Source organism: Artemia sp. Qi Xiang Cuo, chromosome 12, assembly GCF_049724085.1.
Source record: "Artemia sp. Qi Xiang Cuo chromosome 12, ASM4972408v1, whole genome shotgun sequence".
In the NCBI taxonomy this organism is placed as follows: Eukaryota; Metazoa; Arthropoda; class Branchiopoda; order Anostraca; family Artemiidae; genus Artemia; species Artemia sp. Qi Xiang Cuo.
This window is the reverse complement of record NC_142805.1, coordinates 37,193,870-37,212,065: the sequence shown is the minus strand read 5'-3', so window position 1 is coordinate 37,212,065 and position 18,196 is coordinate 37,193,870. Positions and strand designations below refer to the sequence as shown.

The 18,196-nt window shown below is 35.4% G+C and overlaps 1 protein-coding gene across 3 annotated transcripts in view; it reads right to left on the bottom strand.

Annotated features, from left to right (window-relative positions):
• The window catches only part of SNF4Agamma (SNF4/AMP-activated protein kinase gamma subunit), a 273,674-nt gene that overhangs the window by 210,897 nt on the left and 44,581 nt on the right, over positions 1 to 18,196 (bottom strand). For all 3 annotated transcript variants that reach the window (XM_089098083.1, XM_089098084.1, XM_089098085.1), the window contains exons 2-3: positions 13,956 to 14,197; positions 7,252 to 7,430 (exon numbers count right to left, since the gene is read on the bottom strand). In XM_089098083.1, coding sequence (XP_088954209.1) covers positions 7,252 to 7,430; positions 13,956 to 14,049 — 273 coding nt within the window. In that variant the 5' untranslated portion in view covers positions 14,050 to 14,197. The remainder of the gene's footprint in view (positions 1 to 7,251; positions 7,431 to 13,955; positions 14,198 to 18,196) is intronic.

Here is an 18,196-nt window from a genome sequence, read left to right as displayed (position 1 = left end):
TTTCTAATATAAGTGTTTTTTTTAAGAAAATGTTCGATATCTAAAAAATATAGCCTTTTCTAGTTAAAACTGCGCATAAATTCTTTATTTTTTTATCATTTTAATTATTTAATAAAGGAAAATTTATTATTTTTTTCTAATGTAAGTGTTTTCTAAAGAAAATGGCCGATCTTTAACAAATATAGAATTAGCTAGTTAAAATAGCGCATAAATTCTTGATTTTTTGTAGTGTTACTTAGGTAATAATGGAACATTTAGTATTTTTTCTAATGTAAGTGTTTTTTCTTAAGAAAATGGCCCATCTTTAACAATTATAGCCTTATCTAGTTAAAACTGCACATAAATTCTTGATTTTTTGGTAACAGTTTTCTTAATAAAATCGACTATATTTAAAAAAGATATACTTAGCTATTTTTTCTTATGTAATTGTTTTTTTACATTAGAAAATGTAATAAAATGGTCCATCTTTAACAAATATAGCATTAGTTAATTAAAACTGCGCATAAATTCTTGATTTTTTGTCGTGTTACTTAGGTAATAATGGAACATTTAGTATTTTTTCTAATGTAAGTGTTTTTCTTAAGAAATTCCCACTGGAGGTTTAATGACTCCTCCCCACAATGAATTCAGATGGTTTTAGGACTCATCTCACTAGCCATAACTCCATTCAACCTTGAGCGAAGGTATAAAAGTTTGATGAAGTATTTCTCTACTTAACAACTACATTAATAGCCTCCAAGATGATAGGACTGTATGACACAGAATTTATTGGATTAAAAAAATCATCCTGTGGTGTTATATTTGAATGTGCTTTTTTGTTATTGTTTATGGATCTCGAAGAAATTGACTGTTATCATTGGATAGTGAACTATAATCTGTTTGAGTATGATAAAAGCTTGTGGAGTACTACATTACGTTATATAAACAGACTGGGATTCTATGATAGAGTGATTACACCACTTAATAATACTGGTCTAATGTAAACTGCGCATAAATTCTTGATTTTTTGTCGTTTTACTTAGGTAATAATGGAACATTTAGTATTTTTTCTATTGTAAGTGTTTTTTCTTAAGAAAATGGCCCATCTTTAACAATTATAGCCTTAGCTAGTTAAAACTGCGCATAAATTCTTGATTTTTTGTTAAGTGTTTTCTTAAGAAAATTGACCATCTTTAACAAATATAGACTTAGCTATTTTTTCTAATGTGTTTTCTTAAGAAAATGGCCCATCTTTAACAAATATAGCCTTAGCTAGTTAAAACTACGCATAAATTCTTGATTTTCTGTCGTGTTACTTAGGTAATAATAGAATATTTAGTATTTTTTCTAATATAAGTGTTTTTCTTAAGAAATTCCCACTGGGGGTTTTAGAACTCCTCCTCACAATGAATTTAGATGGTTTTAGGACTCATCTCACTAGCCCTAACTCCATTCAACCTTGAGCGAAGGTATAAAAGTTTGATTAAGTATTTCTCTACTTAACAACTACATTAATAGCCTCCAAGATGATAGGACTGTATGACACAGAATTTATCGGATTAAAAAAATCATCTTGTGGTGTTATATTTGAATGTGCTTTTTTATTATTGTTTATGGATCTCGAAAAAATTGATTGTTATCATTGGATAGTGAACTATAATCTGTTTGAGTATGATAAAAGCTTGTGGAGTACTACATTACGTTATTTAAACAGACTGGGATTCTATGATAGAGTGATTACACCACTTAATAATACTGGTCAGGAACTGAGAAATGTTCAGGAGGAAGTCAGTGAAATTTGCAGCTTTTTCAGGGTTAAAGCACTCTACGTAAAGGGTAATGTACCTACAGATAAAGTTTTAATTCAAAAGTGTAACCCTAGGATTCCACTTTTCAATCTAGAAGAGTTTAAGTGTCCTAAATTTGAAGGGGGTTATCATCGTCCTGAAGACGAGGTTAGGTTCTTCGCGACATTACCACGTAATCTCCCTAGGGACTCTATGCCCATATATGGACTCCCGTCACGAGTAGCACCCCCCTTTCTACTGATACTGATTATCATTCTTTTTTAGCTTAAAAGATAATGCTATGCTTGAAAATTTCAGATGTTTATTTTGATTACTTAGATCTTTAACTGAACTATAGTTGACTGCATCCAATGTTTAGTTAAAGTTTTGTCGCCATTTTATCCAAGTGTTTTGAAAGGAACCCCTTTCTACTAGTATCTAACTTATTATTTAGAGGTTGATTTTCAAACTTTATTTAAAATACAGTTGAAAAATTTAAAGATAATATTTTTATCGATAGAAGAATAACTGGTAATTATATGTAAATGGCGTAAGAATGGTCTGAACAGTGAAAGGGGCTGCGCGCGCAGATTTTTTAACTTGCACACGCTTCTAACAACTTGTACTCTTTTTTGGCCTTGATTTGCACACTTTTTTGACATCGGCAGTTGGCAACCATGCTGGTAATACTGTCCTCTTCACCTTCAAGAAAACTCACTGTTCCAATTGCAACAAACTTCCCGGATGAGATAGTCATAGTCATAGTCTCCTCTATCTAAAAAACCCTTTTTCATGGCATAGGACCAGGAGTAATAGTATTTTCAGGATGTTTCAAACATTAAGCATAAAATTTTCAGTTTCCTCGCAGAGCTTTTCTCTAGGCTTACAGGTACGTGTTCACTGTTACTCAATCAAAAGAGAGATTCTTTATTTAAAGAGCTAGGCACACGTAGCTGATTTCGGGAACCGATTTCAGCATCAGTGGACAAACGATAGCGATAAGAAAAATGTGTTGCAAGAAAAATTTATTGCGCAAAATTTTCAAAATGAAAAATCAAGGACACAAATAGTCAACTGGAGTTTATTAATAGTTGCTTGATTGTTCTCAGCTTAGTTCTCAGTTTCGTTCTCAGCTCAGTTGTGGGGTCTTTCACCACAGATACCTCTGGCTGACTATTTATTTGTATCCCAATTTTTTTGTGATGATCATGATGAAAATCAGCGCTGATTTTGTAAATCGACGCCGAAAACTAGAAAATTTTTCGAGCTCAAATCGACGTCGATTTCTTTTAAAATCGGCGCTGATTTGGAAATCAGCTACGTGTGCCCAGCCCTTAAGCACATAAACAAAAACAAAACTTCATCCCATACAGAGAAAGGAAGAGACCGAAACCCTTTCTAGAAAATGAAGAACCAACGTTAAAACGTTGCCAATTCAATGCTGTTTGTTAAACTGATTTTAGAGCCTTTAGTAACAAAGGTATATGGATTTGAAAAGAAAGAGGTGGAAGCTTTACAATTTTAATACAATTTCCTATACCTCGTGAGACAGTATAATAGAAATATATGATCAACGTCCACCCCAAAGCAGGATAACTTATTCGTCTGTGGTAACAATCACTTTCTAGGCAAATGTTCTTTAATATCTCGAATAAAGTAGTTGATATCGATGAGTGAAACTTTCAGAGATTTCTCGTATTGATATATGAGCTGATTCCAGAAAGTTTGACCCACCTGGCTCAAAATTTTTATTTTCTTTTAACAGCAAAAAAAAAATTATTCGAAAGCAATTGTCCACCTGCCAAAAATGTATCTTCTGATACCGGTAAATATAAAGTCAGTATACAAAATAATATTTTGTTATATAAACAAGTTTCTTATATCATAGGTGCCATAAACAGCTATTTTCAATCTAAAAAAAAATAATTTTCTCGGGAAGCAGGATTTATATTTTTTTATTTTCATATTTAGTGCATCTGCCGATAAAAGCTTGTTTTAAATGTTTTTTTACTCTTTTATAAAGCGTGTAACCAATTTTTCCACGTCAAATTAACAACACTTTTAAACAAATAAGTTCGAATAAGATGATATTTCTCAAATGAGATTTTGTTATCAAGTCATATACCAACATAGTTATTAGAAAGACGAGTGATTCTATCTAGTAATTAATTAAAAAAACACTGTTTCCACAAAATAAGTTTTTCAAAGAAAAGTAATGAACTCCATTAAAACAAAAATGAGCAAAAATAGAATCAAATAATCTACCAAGCGTAAAACTACCCAAAACGAACAGAAACTAAAATAAATAACCTAGTCAAACCAAAAACGAGAAGAAATTAACATGATTAGGGCCCAAAACCCCTATGTCTTCCTAAGGCCAGAACATTATGTTCACTTTACTGAAAAAAAAAACAACAAATGAATGTGCATTTGATCAGTTTAATACACATATGCCGATATTTATTCCTTAAATGTTAATAATATTTGGTGCATTAAAGTTATAAAGGTGAAACCATTTAAAATTTATTTTTTGAATTTTGTAGGACCGCCGAATTCTGTTCGATTCCTGGCATGGTCGGTTATTTGGTTTTGGACGGGGGTCAGTGGCGTGACTCTGTAAGCTAAACCAGAGTCGATCCAACACTAAATGGATACCTGGAGATATCCAGGGAAGGTAAGCAGGAAGGGTGTGTGAGAGCACAGGATGGCTGGCCCCCAACCCCCCATTGCACTTCCTGGCTGAAGGGCTATTTCCGTCTTATAGTCTACATAGTCAAGTCCAACTAGCCCAAATTAACAAATTGACATGCTAAAATACATTAGCCAATGCAGCCCTAAATAGTTGACTTCATTCGGAAACCTAAGTAGACTAAATGGCATTTATGTCAGCAGATCCTGAAAGCAGACCCATTACTTACTTACTTAATTACTTTTAACTTTAGATAAATCTATGACAACTATCAATTACGCAGCTAACTTGCAAATCAAGGTTTTTCAAAGAGTTGAATACCTGACCATACACTACATGTTTGTTCTCTGTACGTTCACGGTTTGGACCTTGAGGCTCTAGTAAGTAAGTAAATTTATTGCCCGAAAATTCCCATGGAATTAAAACGGAGTATAACAAAGGAAAAAGGGTACAATCCCTTTATATGGGCCTCTCTAAAGAAGTCCAACAAGATATGCTACAGTCAAACGGCAGAGACGCCTTGAAAACCCCGTTTTTACAAGATGATTCAAGACACCGCTGAGAGAAATACTTTGTCTAGCGTGGTCTTAAGATATTTAAAGTGTTGTTTTTTTGGAGTTTAGATGGGGAAAATCGAAAAAGTATCGAGAAAAGTACCGGAAAAAGAAAAGAAAAGTCACACTAGGGAACATAACCAAAGATATTTGAAGTACATTAGCAAAACTACTGGCACAGGATGGCTAGCAACGGGTTCGCTCTTCCCTTAGTGTTTTTCAAAAATTCTTGGCAACCTGGTTAACACAGACTGTTAGATCGGATACACCATAATTACACATGATATAGGAGTTACTCGTCCCTGGTAGGATCCTCAGAAAGAACATTACAGATCGAAAAAACAGAACTCTTACTTTTGCACACTGGGCAGATGACAGGTATTTCCAAAAAGGTGCTATATATAGTACATGTGGAAGGGCAATGGCATTATACAGCGACGCAAGATATTTACTAGTGCCACCCTACTATCCTACTAAAAGGTTTAACCGGTTTAACTTATCCCTCCAAGTCAAAACGGTCCTCCATTCTAGTAAAAGATATACACTTACAGAAAGAGTAAAGAACATTGAACATACTACCCAAGCTAAGTTTCTAAACTGAGCATAATTACTTTGATAACTGTATTTGTTTTTGAATTTATACTTGCAGCCAATGTTTTTTGTTGTTTTTTCTGGCAGAATTAAATAATAGCAGAGTATTACAAGTAAATCCAAATACTAACTAGTACAATATAAGATGTAATCAGAAAATCCCCAGGAAACAATACAAATAATGTTATCTCTCGGACTGGGTATAGTTCATATAATCCACTGGGAATTACTTTACACAGTTTCTGGATGATCAGTGTAGTCGTTAGGAAGTTACAGGCAAGCATTTGGGAGTAGGTGAAAAAAATTATTTAAATGATTAACAATTATTTATAACAATGGTTAATATTACTTAAATGACAAAGAATGGCAACTAAAACGGCTTGACGGAAGAGTTATCTGGGATAATGTCTGTAACGCACGCGAAAATGCGAAGAAGATCAGATAGGATAAAAACATGTTAGTCCATAATTCCGTTGAAAGAGCATTGCAAACAGTGGTTAGTTTAGAAACAAATTTCAGCTATATATTTGCACATTAAGGGGGAGGGGGGGGGGGGGGTAAAGCACGTATATATTAAATAAGAAACCTAACCTAATCTAGGTGCCTTTTCCCCCCTAAACCCCAAAAAACTAAAGTTCAAATATTGTAAACGGAGTGAGAAACCACTGCTTTTCTGGACTAACAGGTTTTTATTCTATCTGATCTTCTTCGCATTATCGCGTGGCTTACAGCTAATAGAACAGTACCGTATGGTCTAAGGTACTGGCTGAAGCTTGGCCCACACCAGTTGCATAAGGGATTCGAAACCTTGCCAGTAAATCTCGAGTAAAGCAAGAAATGCAATGTTATGGCTTCAGGCCCTCTCGAATGAGGATATGTATAAGGTCATTATTACTTATAAGTGACATCATGGGTTTAGGAATTCTCATCTATTGCCGGTCTACCTTTCCAAATACCTGGTAATTATCTCACTATGTAATGATAATTTCCAAAAATAGCGGCATGTAAGAAAAACTTGATGAATCATGAACTGTTACAAAACACATTTGAAGAACCTATTTATTGGTTGTCACGTAGAGCTATGCTTGAATGATCTGACCATTCCAAAAGAATGGAAAATATAAATCCAATCATGGCGGCGTTAGACCAGACGGTAGATGAACAAATTTCTACTGTTCCATCAAATATTGGCCAAATGATCAGTAGCCCTAAACTTAGTTAAATGCCAAGTGGTTGAGCCACTGATATTGATCAGTATTATATCATACTAGCAGGAGTCGCTTAGTATTAAAAAAAAAAACTATAGATCTTTCATAAATCCCTGAAGATACAAAGATAGATCACCGCGATTAACCGCACAGTCAAAAACCGAGAACAACAACCAAAGGGGAAAGCTAAAACAAAGGGACAATGCTTTAATTCGATAAATACCATTTGAAGTAAAATGACATCACAACAATAAGAAGCATTCTAGAAGTAAGGCTTTCTATGATGTACAAAAGGCTTGGGTAACATTACATATATGATCATAATGAAATATATACCTGAAAAAATTTAAAACTTTTATTTTAAAATCCTTTATAAGAATCCATCCAGGAACCTTTTGATCAAACCTTGTACTATAGAAACGAGGGGAAAATGTTTGACTTACCTTAAGAATGGAAGGTCTAGGCTGAGTAGTAGATGTTCCATGGTATGTATGGTAAACACCTCCTCCAAAAGGTAAGCCCCCAAACAACCGATATTTAGAACTCGTATCAGGAGTATATTCTTCTGCCTCGGGGATTACCTCACGTACAACAAAACGACGCAATGTTCCAAATTTCCCACCTAAAAACAAACGTATTTCTTTATTATTGTTAATAGTGGAAATTTGACGCAATCATAATGGGTTTATAAAAAGCGATTAGGCAAAAACACAATTAGCAGTCAAATGAGATCCTGCGACCTAGGAGCAAGAAGGTTGATAGCGTTGGCGAAAAAAAAAGAAAATCTTTGCTATCTTGGTAAAACATGATTTCAATTTTGAGAGCCTCAAAAAGTACGGGCCCAAACCCAAATTCTCAAGTCTTCCATAAGAATCTTTAAGGTCAATATGGAAGGCAGCCCCAGAGCCTTCTTTCACTTGCAAAAATATACTTGAAATAAGCATACAGTATGAGCGCTTTGTGCTGCAAAACGATGATTATGGCCCGACTAGAACCAACAAGCTCGAGCGAAAATTCTGAGACGTTAAATCGGTTTAGAAGTACCAAAAAGCTTTTCTAACACTTCCTCAGTTTCACAGGCCATACTGTCATGCAATGGCACGTCCGTCCCTAAACACGTATGTAGTCCAAATAAAAGCAATAATAATTTATGGAGCGTTTATACAATACCTTTTGACAGCACATTTGGTAAAGGTGCGCCAAGAAACTGGGGACTGTGGACCACAGTCTGTGGTTCACACCTCCCTGTCGTAAGGCACAATCTCTTGAGAAGTGGCAATTCAGTTAAACACAGCGAAGAAACTGATGCGGCTTTGTGCCGCGTGAGTCTCGGGCCGTTTGTACTGCGTTGAGTTGCTAGTGCTAGTAGTATTAATTCTGTAGGTTTAGGTGAAGTCACAAAACGGGCATATTAAGGCTCAAACTTTCAAAATCCCCGTTAAAGGCCCTCAATATGGAGGGAATACACACCCTATACTCCCTTCTTTTGGAGCGATACATTCAGTGGCGCCAATTCACAGAAATCAGGGGGGAGTGCAATTTTGCTGTTTTTTTTTTAAATTGTTTTCAATAAACACAAAAAAAACATTTTTAATAATAATACCAAAAAAAGTATTTTTCAAGATCTAGGCTAGGAAGGGAGCTAAAAAAAATAGAGGGTGAAAGTGAAGCTTCTTTGGGGAAGGGATGTTATCATTTTTGAAGCATTGTCACCAAAAGTGAAGCTTTAGTGTGGCGGCTTAAGGGGGAAGCCCCCATTTTACTTAGGATAATCAATATGAAATCAAAAACGGACATAAGTAATTTTTTAAGTGAAAGTACACATACGTTAATTTCGCTCTTTACTTCCATTTGATTTTTTTTATTTAGTATTACCCGGCACAAATTTTTTTCAACTTTCTTACACCCCTCTTATTTGACCGGTGTATACAACCTCTGTTCGTTTAACTTGACGTTCTTATGCAATGTCATTGTCATTCGTTTCAGGTTAGATTTTGTTTTATTCACGTTTTTTTTTAAATTCACATTTGTTTTAACTTTGACTTATTATTTGAATTTAATTTCTGCTTGATTTTAAGTTTTTAATATAGTCCTTTACTTCTTGTCGAGAGACAAGAATATATATATATATATATATATATATATATATATATATATATATATATATATATATATATATATATATATATATATATATATATATATATATATATATATATATATGGTAAAACATTCGATGATAAAAGTTAAAGCTAGGTTAGGTTGGGTTAGGTTATAAATCTGAGAAATGGGTTAAAAACATAACTTAACTTGTCACCATTAAACCTTGCATAAAACTGAAAAAATTGACTGGCAACGTTGACCCAAAATCTGGTTAATATCGACATTCACCGGTGAATGTCCGAAATTCCTTTTTCTCTGCTATGATTCAATTACCTTAGCGAATCAGCTCTTTCAGTTTCATGCAAGCTTTAATGGAAAAATTTTAAGTTATGTTAGGTCAATTTAGGTTATAGATCACATAAATGGGTTAAAAACCTAGCCCAACCTTACCTAACCTGTAACCATCAAACCTTGCATAAAACTGGAAAAAATTACTGAGAACGCTGACTAAATCCAAGGAGAAAATAGGTATTTCGGACATTGAGTGGTGAATGTCGACATTTAGACCAACCAATTTCAAACATTAACGGTATATATATATATATATATATATATATATATATATATATATATATATATATATATATATATATATATATATATATATATATATATATATATATATATATATATATATATATATATATATATATATATATATATATATATATAGGTACAAGTGCATTAAACGTAGTCTTTATATGCTGTATATGGAATGTCAAACTGGAGATGCTACGGATACCCGCTAGACTGGTTATTACAAGACACCGCTATTAAGAATTGGAATGCAAAGAGTAGTTTTCATTACAAACAAAAAATATTCATTCAAATTACCTTCACTGTCTTGCAAAAAGATTCCCCTGTTGTTCTTCGTGCTTTTGTTTTTTGTTATGGAAAGGCAGTGTGGTCTTGGTCGCTATTTTTGTAGTTTTTATTGCTTTTACGATATTTAAATTATTGTTTTATGCGGTTTAGGGGGGGGAGGTACCTAGGTTAGGTTACATATTTAATATATGGTATACTTTAACCCCCCCCCCCTTATTTGCAAATATATAGCCCAAATGTGTTTGTAAACTATATATTCATCCTGTTTTATTTTATTTCATTACCATTAACCAAATACTTGACTTCTTTAGCAGTATATAAAAGAGTACGTTTAATGCACTAGTACCTATATATATATATATATATATATATATATATATATATATATATATATATATATATATATATATATATATATATATATATATATATATATATATATATATATATATATATATATATATATATATATATATATATATATGTACATATTTATATATATATATATATATATATATATATATATATATATATATATATATATATATATATATATATATATATATATATATATATATATATATATATATATATATGTATATCAAACCAAAAATTAAATAAGATCCCGAGTATTTCTATTTTAAAATAATTAATAATCACAAAACAGAGAGATAACCTTGAATAGATTAAACATCTATAGCCCAGTTCAAAGCAAATGGCTAGTGACGCAATTTTAGAATAAACGATCTACAGAGTCCTGATGAAACATGATGAAATTTTTCCAAATGTAAATTTGTCTTCTTCTAACACCATGTTCATAAATATTAACTGGAGTCCTTGAACAAGACTAGAAATTCTAAACAAACAACCTAAATTGTAATGATGAATTAGGCCTTTCAGGTCTTTTGTGGGGCCTCTCATACCTGACATAAACGAAAATAAAAATATGAGTGGCATTTTTGCAAAAGAAATACCATTATATTGTGACATGAAAAGTTATCCTATCTAAATTTTTAATATCAATATTTCCAATTCTTCAATATATTACTAGGAAAGCTAAGGCTCCTTACTTGAAGTCCAAAATTCATCAAAACGTGTCAAATGGGAGTAGATATTTACTCTAAATGGTTTAAAAATTGAATTTTCGGTTATTTTCCTTGCCCTAGTAGAATTCTTGGCCATTCTTGCCTCAGTAAAATTCATCAGCTCGTGAAGATTTGCAGACAAAAGCTTACAATGTCCAGTGTGACCCAGAAAAGACGCCTCAAGTGACTTGGCTTTGTAATGCCACAACTAGAGGAGACCCTAACACGCCATGTCCTTACTGCGGTGCCTCCCTTCTCCTGTAAGAAAACACGGGAGGTCAGATCAAGTCATGTCAGAGCGTCGTGATGAATGAAGACGAACCACTAGACAGTTTCCGAAAATATGGCTACAAGTTGGGCAAGTCGTGGCTTCAATTCATTCGACCGCAGATAGAGGACAGATCACTTGGCAGAACCTGGTCCCACAGCTTCTTTGTGCCGAGTTGGGCTGAATAGCCTATGCCTCATCTTATCATAGGCAGCGCAATCGCGCTGCCTAGGTAAAGAACGATGTTGGCACAATATATTATTTATTCTATTTTTTTCCATACCGAGGCACTTCGTATAGAAGGTGTCGTAGAAACTTCGAAAAGGGCTCATTCGATTGGAAATTGGAATGACTAGTGCCCTTTTTAATAGTCGACAGTGATTGGAAGGCAACTAACACCCCTTCCACGCCCACCATTTCCACAAGCACATCCAATCAAAATTTTTGAGATATCCCTTTTGTTCAGCGTAGTTGATTTCCAGATAGAAATTATGTTTTAAGGAGGACACTCCCACCCAAACCTGAGGGCAAGGGTTGTAAGTTATGCCCTGGGGGCATATAAGATTTTATAGAAAGCGTTGTCGTAGAAACTTCAAAAAGAGATCATTCGATTGGAAATTAAAAGGGCTACTGCCCTTTTTAATAGTCGAAAGTGATTGGAGGGCAACTAACCCCCCTCTCATCCCCACATTTTTCCCAAACACATCCAACCAAAATTTTGAGATAGACATTTTGTTCATGTTGTTGAAAGTTCTGGAAACTAGGTCTTTGAGGATGACACCCCCCCCCCCCCCTCCTCCACCACAGCCCTCAGGGCAAGGGTTGTAAGTTATGCCCTGGGGGCATATAAGGTTTTTTATAGAAAGCGTTGTCGTAAAAACTTGAAAAAAGGCTCATTCGATTGGATGTTCAAAGGGCTAGTGTCCTTTTTAATAGTTGAAAGTAATTGGAAGGCAACTAACCCCCCTCTCACGCCCACCATTCCCCCAAACTTCTCTGGGGGGCTTCATATCGAATAATTTTTTCCATACCAGGGCAATTCGTATCGAAGGAGTTGTCGTAGAAATACCGAAAAGGGCTCATTCGATTACAAATTTGTAATCGCCCACCTTTTCCCCAAACACATCCAATCAAAATTTTGAGATTGCTATTTGGTTCAGCGTAGATGATTTCCACATAGAAATTATGTTTTCGAGGAGGACACTCTCCCCACAGCCCTCAGGGCAAGGGTTGAAAGTTAAAGGTTGCAATCAAAATTTTGACATAGCCATTTTGTTCAAAGTAGTTGAAAGGTCCGGAAATTATATCTTTGAGGATGACACTCCCACCACAGCCTTCAGGGTAAGGGCTGTAAGTTATGCCCTGGGGGCAAATAATGTTTTTATTTAAAGCTTTGTCGTAGAAACTGGGCAAAGGGCTCATTCGACTGGAAATACAAAGGACTAGTGCCCTTTCTAATAGTCGAAAGTGATTGGAGGGCAACTAACCTCCCTCTCACGCCGACCTTTTCCCAAAACACATCCAATCAAAATTTTTAGATAGTCATTTTGTTCAACGTAGTTAAAACTTTAAGAAATTAGGTCTTTGAGGATGATAACCACCACAGAACCCTCAGGGCAAGGGTAATGGGTTATGCCCTGGGGGCATATAAAGCTTTTAGAGATGGGAATCTTGTAAAAACTTCAATAGTGGTTCATTCACTTGGAAAGTCGAAGGGCTTGTGACCTTTTTAATAGTCGAAAGTGACTGGAGGATAACTAACACCCCTCTCAAACCCACCATTTCCCCAAACACATCCAATCAAAATTTTGAGATAGCCATTTTGTTTGATGCAGCTAAAAAGTCCAGAAATTATGTTTTTGAGGATGACACTCCCCCACAGCCCTCAGGGCAAGGGTTGGAAGTTATTCCCTGGGGCATATAAGGTTTTTTTTATAGAAAGCGTTGTCGTAGAAACTTCAGAAAGGGCTCGTTCGATTGGAAACTGAAAGGGCTAGTGCCCTTTTTAATAGTCGAAGTGATGCTCCAAAAGCAGCAAACTAAACATGAGTAAATGCTTCGTCATCAGTCAATGGCTATTCCAACAAAATAAGCCACTGGAAAATTGCTTACCAAAATAAGGCAGCTATACATGAATAAATACTTCTTCATCAATTAATGGCTATTGCAAGAAAATAGGCCACTGGAAAATTGCTTACCAAAATAAGGCAACTATACACAAGTAAATGCTACTTCACCAGTTAATGGCTATTCCAAGAAAATAGGCCACTGGAATATTGCTTGGTAGTGGTGGTTATTGCTTTAACTAGCAATGACAATGAAATTCCTAGTTTTGATTAAAAACCGTTAATGTTTTAAGTGATAAGATTTAAATGGAATTTTACAACAAAGCTCTTGTTTTGGCCGATATCGTCCAACAGGGGCGTAATTTGCTATGGGGCAGGGGGAGGGGGCAACTGCCCCCTCCAGACATAAGTTTGCCCCCTCCCAGCAGAAATTTAGTTTCTGCAAAAAATCGTGACAAAACTGAGATTAGCCTGCATAATTGAGTATTCAGAGAAACAGATCAGTTTTCTTTAGTATATATTTACCCTTATGGTGCTATATGGCTCATTTTTCATTCTTCAGTGTCATTTTCACTTGAATTGGGAAAATTGAATCCAATCCCCCCCCCCCAGGATTTTGACGAAATTGCGCCACTGTCGTCCAAGCAAATGAACGGGTCTCCAACCCTTTTTTATTAAATTATAAGGACAAAAATTTTAATATTGGTTTAATGGTAACACCAAAATTTCAAAGGACTTACCCTTTTTACGTGTTTTTTCCGGGGTCTTCGTGAGGGGCAGTGTTCCATTAGTCTCATCACTGGTTTCACTTATTATATTCACCGTTTCTTTCATTCGTGACTAGAGAGTGACTTATTAAATAGATATATTTCTACCACTATCAAATATTGATATGCAAATCACGTATCAAGAACACGACTCACTAGGTATACATCACGAATAACATAAATTGCAACATTTCACTTCAGCCTTTGCAAGATTTCTAAAAAAAAAGAAGGAAAATCAATTTAATAATTTCGACATAGGTCCGCATGGACTACCTACAGAAACTAAATTGAGCACAAGAGTTTCGCAAAAAAAACTAAAAATTTTTTGTTCAGTACTTAAACCCATTAAGCATGACCTTCGTTATTCTGTGAATACTGTTAGATAATATGTGAATATTGTTCCTTCCTTGTTTTTGATTCTTCTTTTACTACTAAAATCGTTCAAAGTAAGCGATTGGAAATTCAATACTTGTTCTGGTATAAGGATCATGAAACAGAGAAGAATAGTTCCTCTGAAGTTTGCAAAATTTCTAGCGGTTTTCGATGAAAAAACACTTTTTTCTAGTCTACCAAAGAGCAACATATATAATCGCGGGTTCAGTAGTACAGTGAACAAATACAGCTGCAATCAGACTCAGGGGTTGAAAAGCAGTGGAGATTTTCTGTCGTTTGCACATATACCAGAAGAGGTTGTCAGATCTTAATAAAATTTAATATGGAGTAAAATTTATCGTCTTACTTGGGTATTGAGCACGATGACCCCTGGGGAAGGGTAAATGGTACCTAAATTCTTGTCAACATATCTACTAGAAGGGAGTGCCGTATTTCGACCGTACTTGATAAAAAATATAAGCTGGTGTTCTAGCTACGGTATATGGGTATCAGAGTTGAGGGGTCCTTAATTAGTATCATCAGGACATCATGGGCAGCACAATAGAGCTGCCTAAGTAAAGAACGATGTTGGCACAATGTATTGTTTACTTTCTCTTTTTTTTGGTTTAGACTAGGGCACTTCGAAACGAAGTTGTCGCAGAAACTTTGAAAAGAGCTCATTAAATGGAAATTGAAATGGCTAGTGCCCTTTTTAATAGTCGAAAGTGATTGGAAGGCATGTAACACCCCTTCCGAGCCCACCATTTCCCCAAACACATCCAATCAAAATTTTGAGATAGCCATTTTGTTCAACACAGTTGAAAGTTCTGAAAATTATGTCTTTGAGAAGGACATTCCCCCAAAGTCTTCAAGCCAAGGGTTATAAGTTATACCCTGGGGGCATATAAGGTTTTTATTGAAATATTTGTCGTAGAAACTTGAAAAAGGCCTCATTTGATTGGAAATTCAAAGGGCGGTGCCCTTTTTAATAGTCGAAAGTGATTGGAGGGCAACTAACCCCCCTCTCAGACCCACCTTTTCCCCAAACACAACCAATCAAAATCTTTAGATAGCCATTTTGTTCAACGTAGTTGAAAGTTTTGAAAATTAGGTCTTTGAGGATGACACGCCCCCCTCCCCTCCACCAGAGCCCTCAGTGCAAGGGTTGTAAGTTATGTCCTGGGGGTATATAAGGTTTTTATAGAAAGCGATGTTGTAGAGACTTCAAAAACGGCTCATTCGATTAGAAATTGAAAGGGCTAGTGCCATTTTTAATAGTCGAAAGTGATTGAAGGGCAACTAATCCCCCTCTCACGCCCATCATTTCCCCAAACACGTCCAATCAAAGTTTTGAGACAGCCATTTTGTTCAACGTAGTTGAAAGTTTCGGAAATTATGTATTTATAGATAACAAACTCTCCAGTGACCGAAGGGCAAAGGTTGCAGGTTATGCCTGGGGGCAACTAAGGTTTGTATAGATAGCGTTGTCGTAGAAAATTCAAAAGGGGATCATTTAATTGGAAATTGAGAGGGCAAGTGTCTTTTTAATAGTCGAAAGTGATTGGAGGGTAAATAAACCCCTCTCACGCCCACCATTTCCCCAAACACATGCAATCAAAATTTTGAGATAGCCATTTTGTTGAACGTTGTTGAAAGTTCTGGAAATTAGGTCTTTGAGGGTGACAAATCCCCCACAGTCCTCAGGGCTAAGGTTGTAAGTTATGCCCTGAGGGCATATAATGTTTTTATAGAAAGCGTTGTCGTAAAAATTTCAATAAGGGCTCATTCGACTAGAAATTCAAAGGGCTATTGCCCTTTTTAAGTCAAAAGTATTCGGAGGGAGAACCCCCCCCCCCCCACGCCCATCATTTCCCCAAAAATTTCCGATAAACAATTTGGTATGGTCTTTTGGTTCAACATGGTTGAAAGGCCTGGAAATTATGCCTTTGAGGATGACAACCCTCCTCCCCCCCCATAGCCCTCGGGACAAAGGTTGTTACTTATGCCCTTGGGGCATATAAGGTTTTTACCGAAAGTTTTGTCGTAGAAGCTTCAAACAGGGCTCATTCGATTGGAAATTGAGAGCACTAGTGCTTTCTTTATTAGTAGAAAGTGATTAAAGGGCAAATGCCCCCGAGCAGAAATTAATAAAACGAGCAGAAATTAATATGAGTAGGGTTCTAAACCCCAAGCTTTCTAAAATCCAGAATATAATTTGTACTTTACTGAAAAAATTCTTTTAAATGTTTTCACTTTTTTAACTTTAAGAAATCAAAAATCAATTAACTTTTTAAGGAATACATTTCGGCATATGTACATTAAACTAGCAATGCAGATTTTTTTCAGTAAATTCATTTGAATTTTTTCATTAAAGTACAAATTATATTGTGGCTTTTAGAAAGCTTCGGGTTTAGAACCCTACTACCCTACTAATATTAATTTCTGCCCGTTTTCAGTTTGACTCTTATTTATTTTTATTTCTGTTTGTTTTGGCTTTCATTTATTTATTGATACTGATTTGTGGTAGTTGCATTCTTGGTAGATTATTTCATTCTATTTTTGTTCATTTTGGTTTAATCTGGTTCTTCACCTTTTTTTAAAAGCTTATTTTGTTGAATAAGTTTTTTTTAATTAATCTTACAAAAGGGGTCATTAGATCTCAGCCAAAGTTGGTGGTAAAAGCAGTTTTACTAGTTTTAGTTATCTGATGTCTATGCCAGATCTGACTTTTGTGTCAGGGGGAGGAGTTATTTAGATCATGGTCTTGGAAATATCGACCAAAACAAATAATCAGGTCTCAATCAAACATTGTGAGAAGCAAAACCAAGTGTCGTTTTCGGGTTGTCCAGACCAGAACCATCCCATATGAGGGGTGGTCCTAAGCAACTCTGTGATCAAGACATCCACCATAAAGAGTGGCCGAGTTTCAAACATACTCGGTGGAACATAAGAGCTAGTGAGGATCTGAACCAGATGTCTTCTTTATGGACAAGAGAAGCGGAAGAGGGTCCATAAATTTCTTGTCATTGCGGCATCTACCAGATTGAGATGTCGGATCCTAAACAAGGTTGGTGGGAAGTAAGAGAAAGTGTCCTAGCTGTGTCTTCAGGGAAATTGTAACCCATCCAGCTTATGTGGGAAAACAGCGTTGTAATATTATTATATTCAGGATATTTACCAGAATTGGTTGTGAGCTCTTAACGAAACTGAGCAGAAAGTAAGAGCTAATGTTTTGGTTGTGTCTGCTGGAGATTAAAAGCCTATTTAAACTCTGCTGGGGAGGGAAAGAGATTTTTGTGAATTAATGTCTTCAGAACAATAACTCGAAAGGTTTGACAGATATAAGCCAAACTTAATAACAAGTAAAACCTGAAGGGCGATTTCTGTACTTTTTATATCAAGGACCGATTCAACCTTCATAAGGCAAGAAGAAGATGGGCAATTCTAATTTTCTGTCATCCGGACAGGTTTCTGTGGGATTTTCGAATCTCAACCAAACTCAGTGAAGTAAGAGGTAGTAACTTAATTTTGTCTTTTGGGAGTCGGGGCTCTTTCAACCTCTATGGAAAACAGGGGAAGGGGACCCCACATTTCTTGTCATTAGCACAGAAGTGTGCATTGGATCCCAACCAAACGTGGTAGGAAATATCCAGCTTTTGTTGTTGGACACCACGTAAACATAATCAGAATTAACAGTTATGTCCTGCTTATGCCTTTCCAAAGTCGAGGACCGATTTAACCTCTGTGGAAAAAGAGGAATGAAGGTACCTAAATTCATGCCATAAGAACTTTACCATAAGAGAGCGGCTTGTCATAACCAAATGTGGTAAAAATTAGGTACC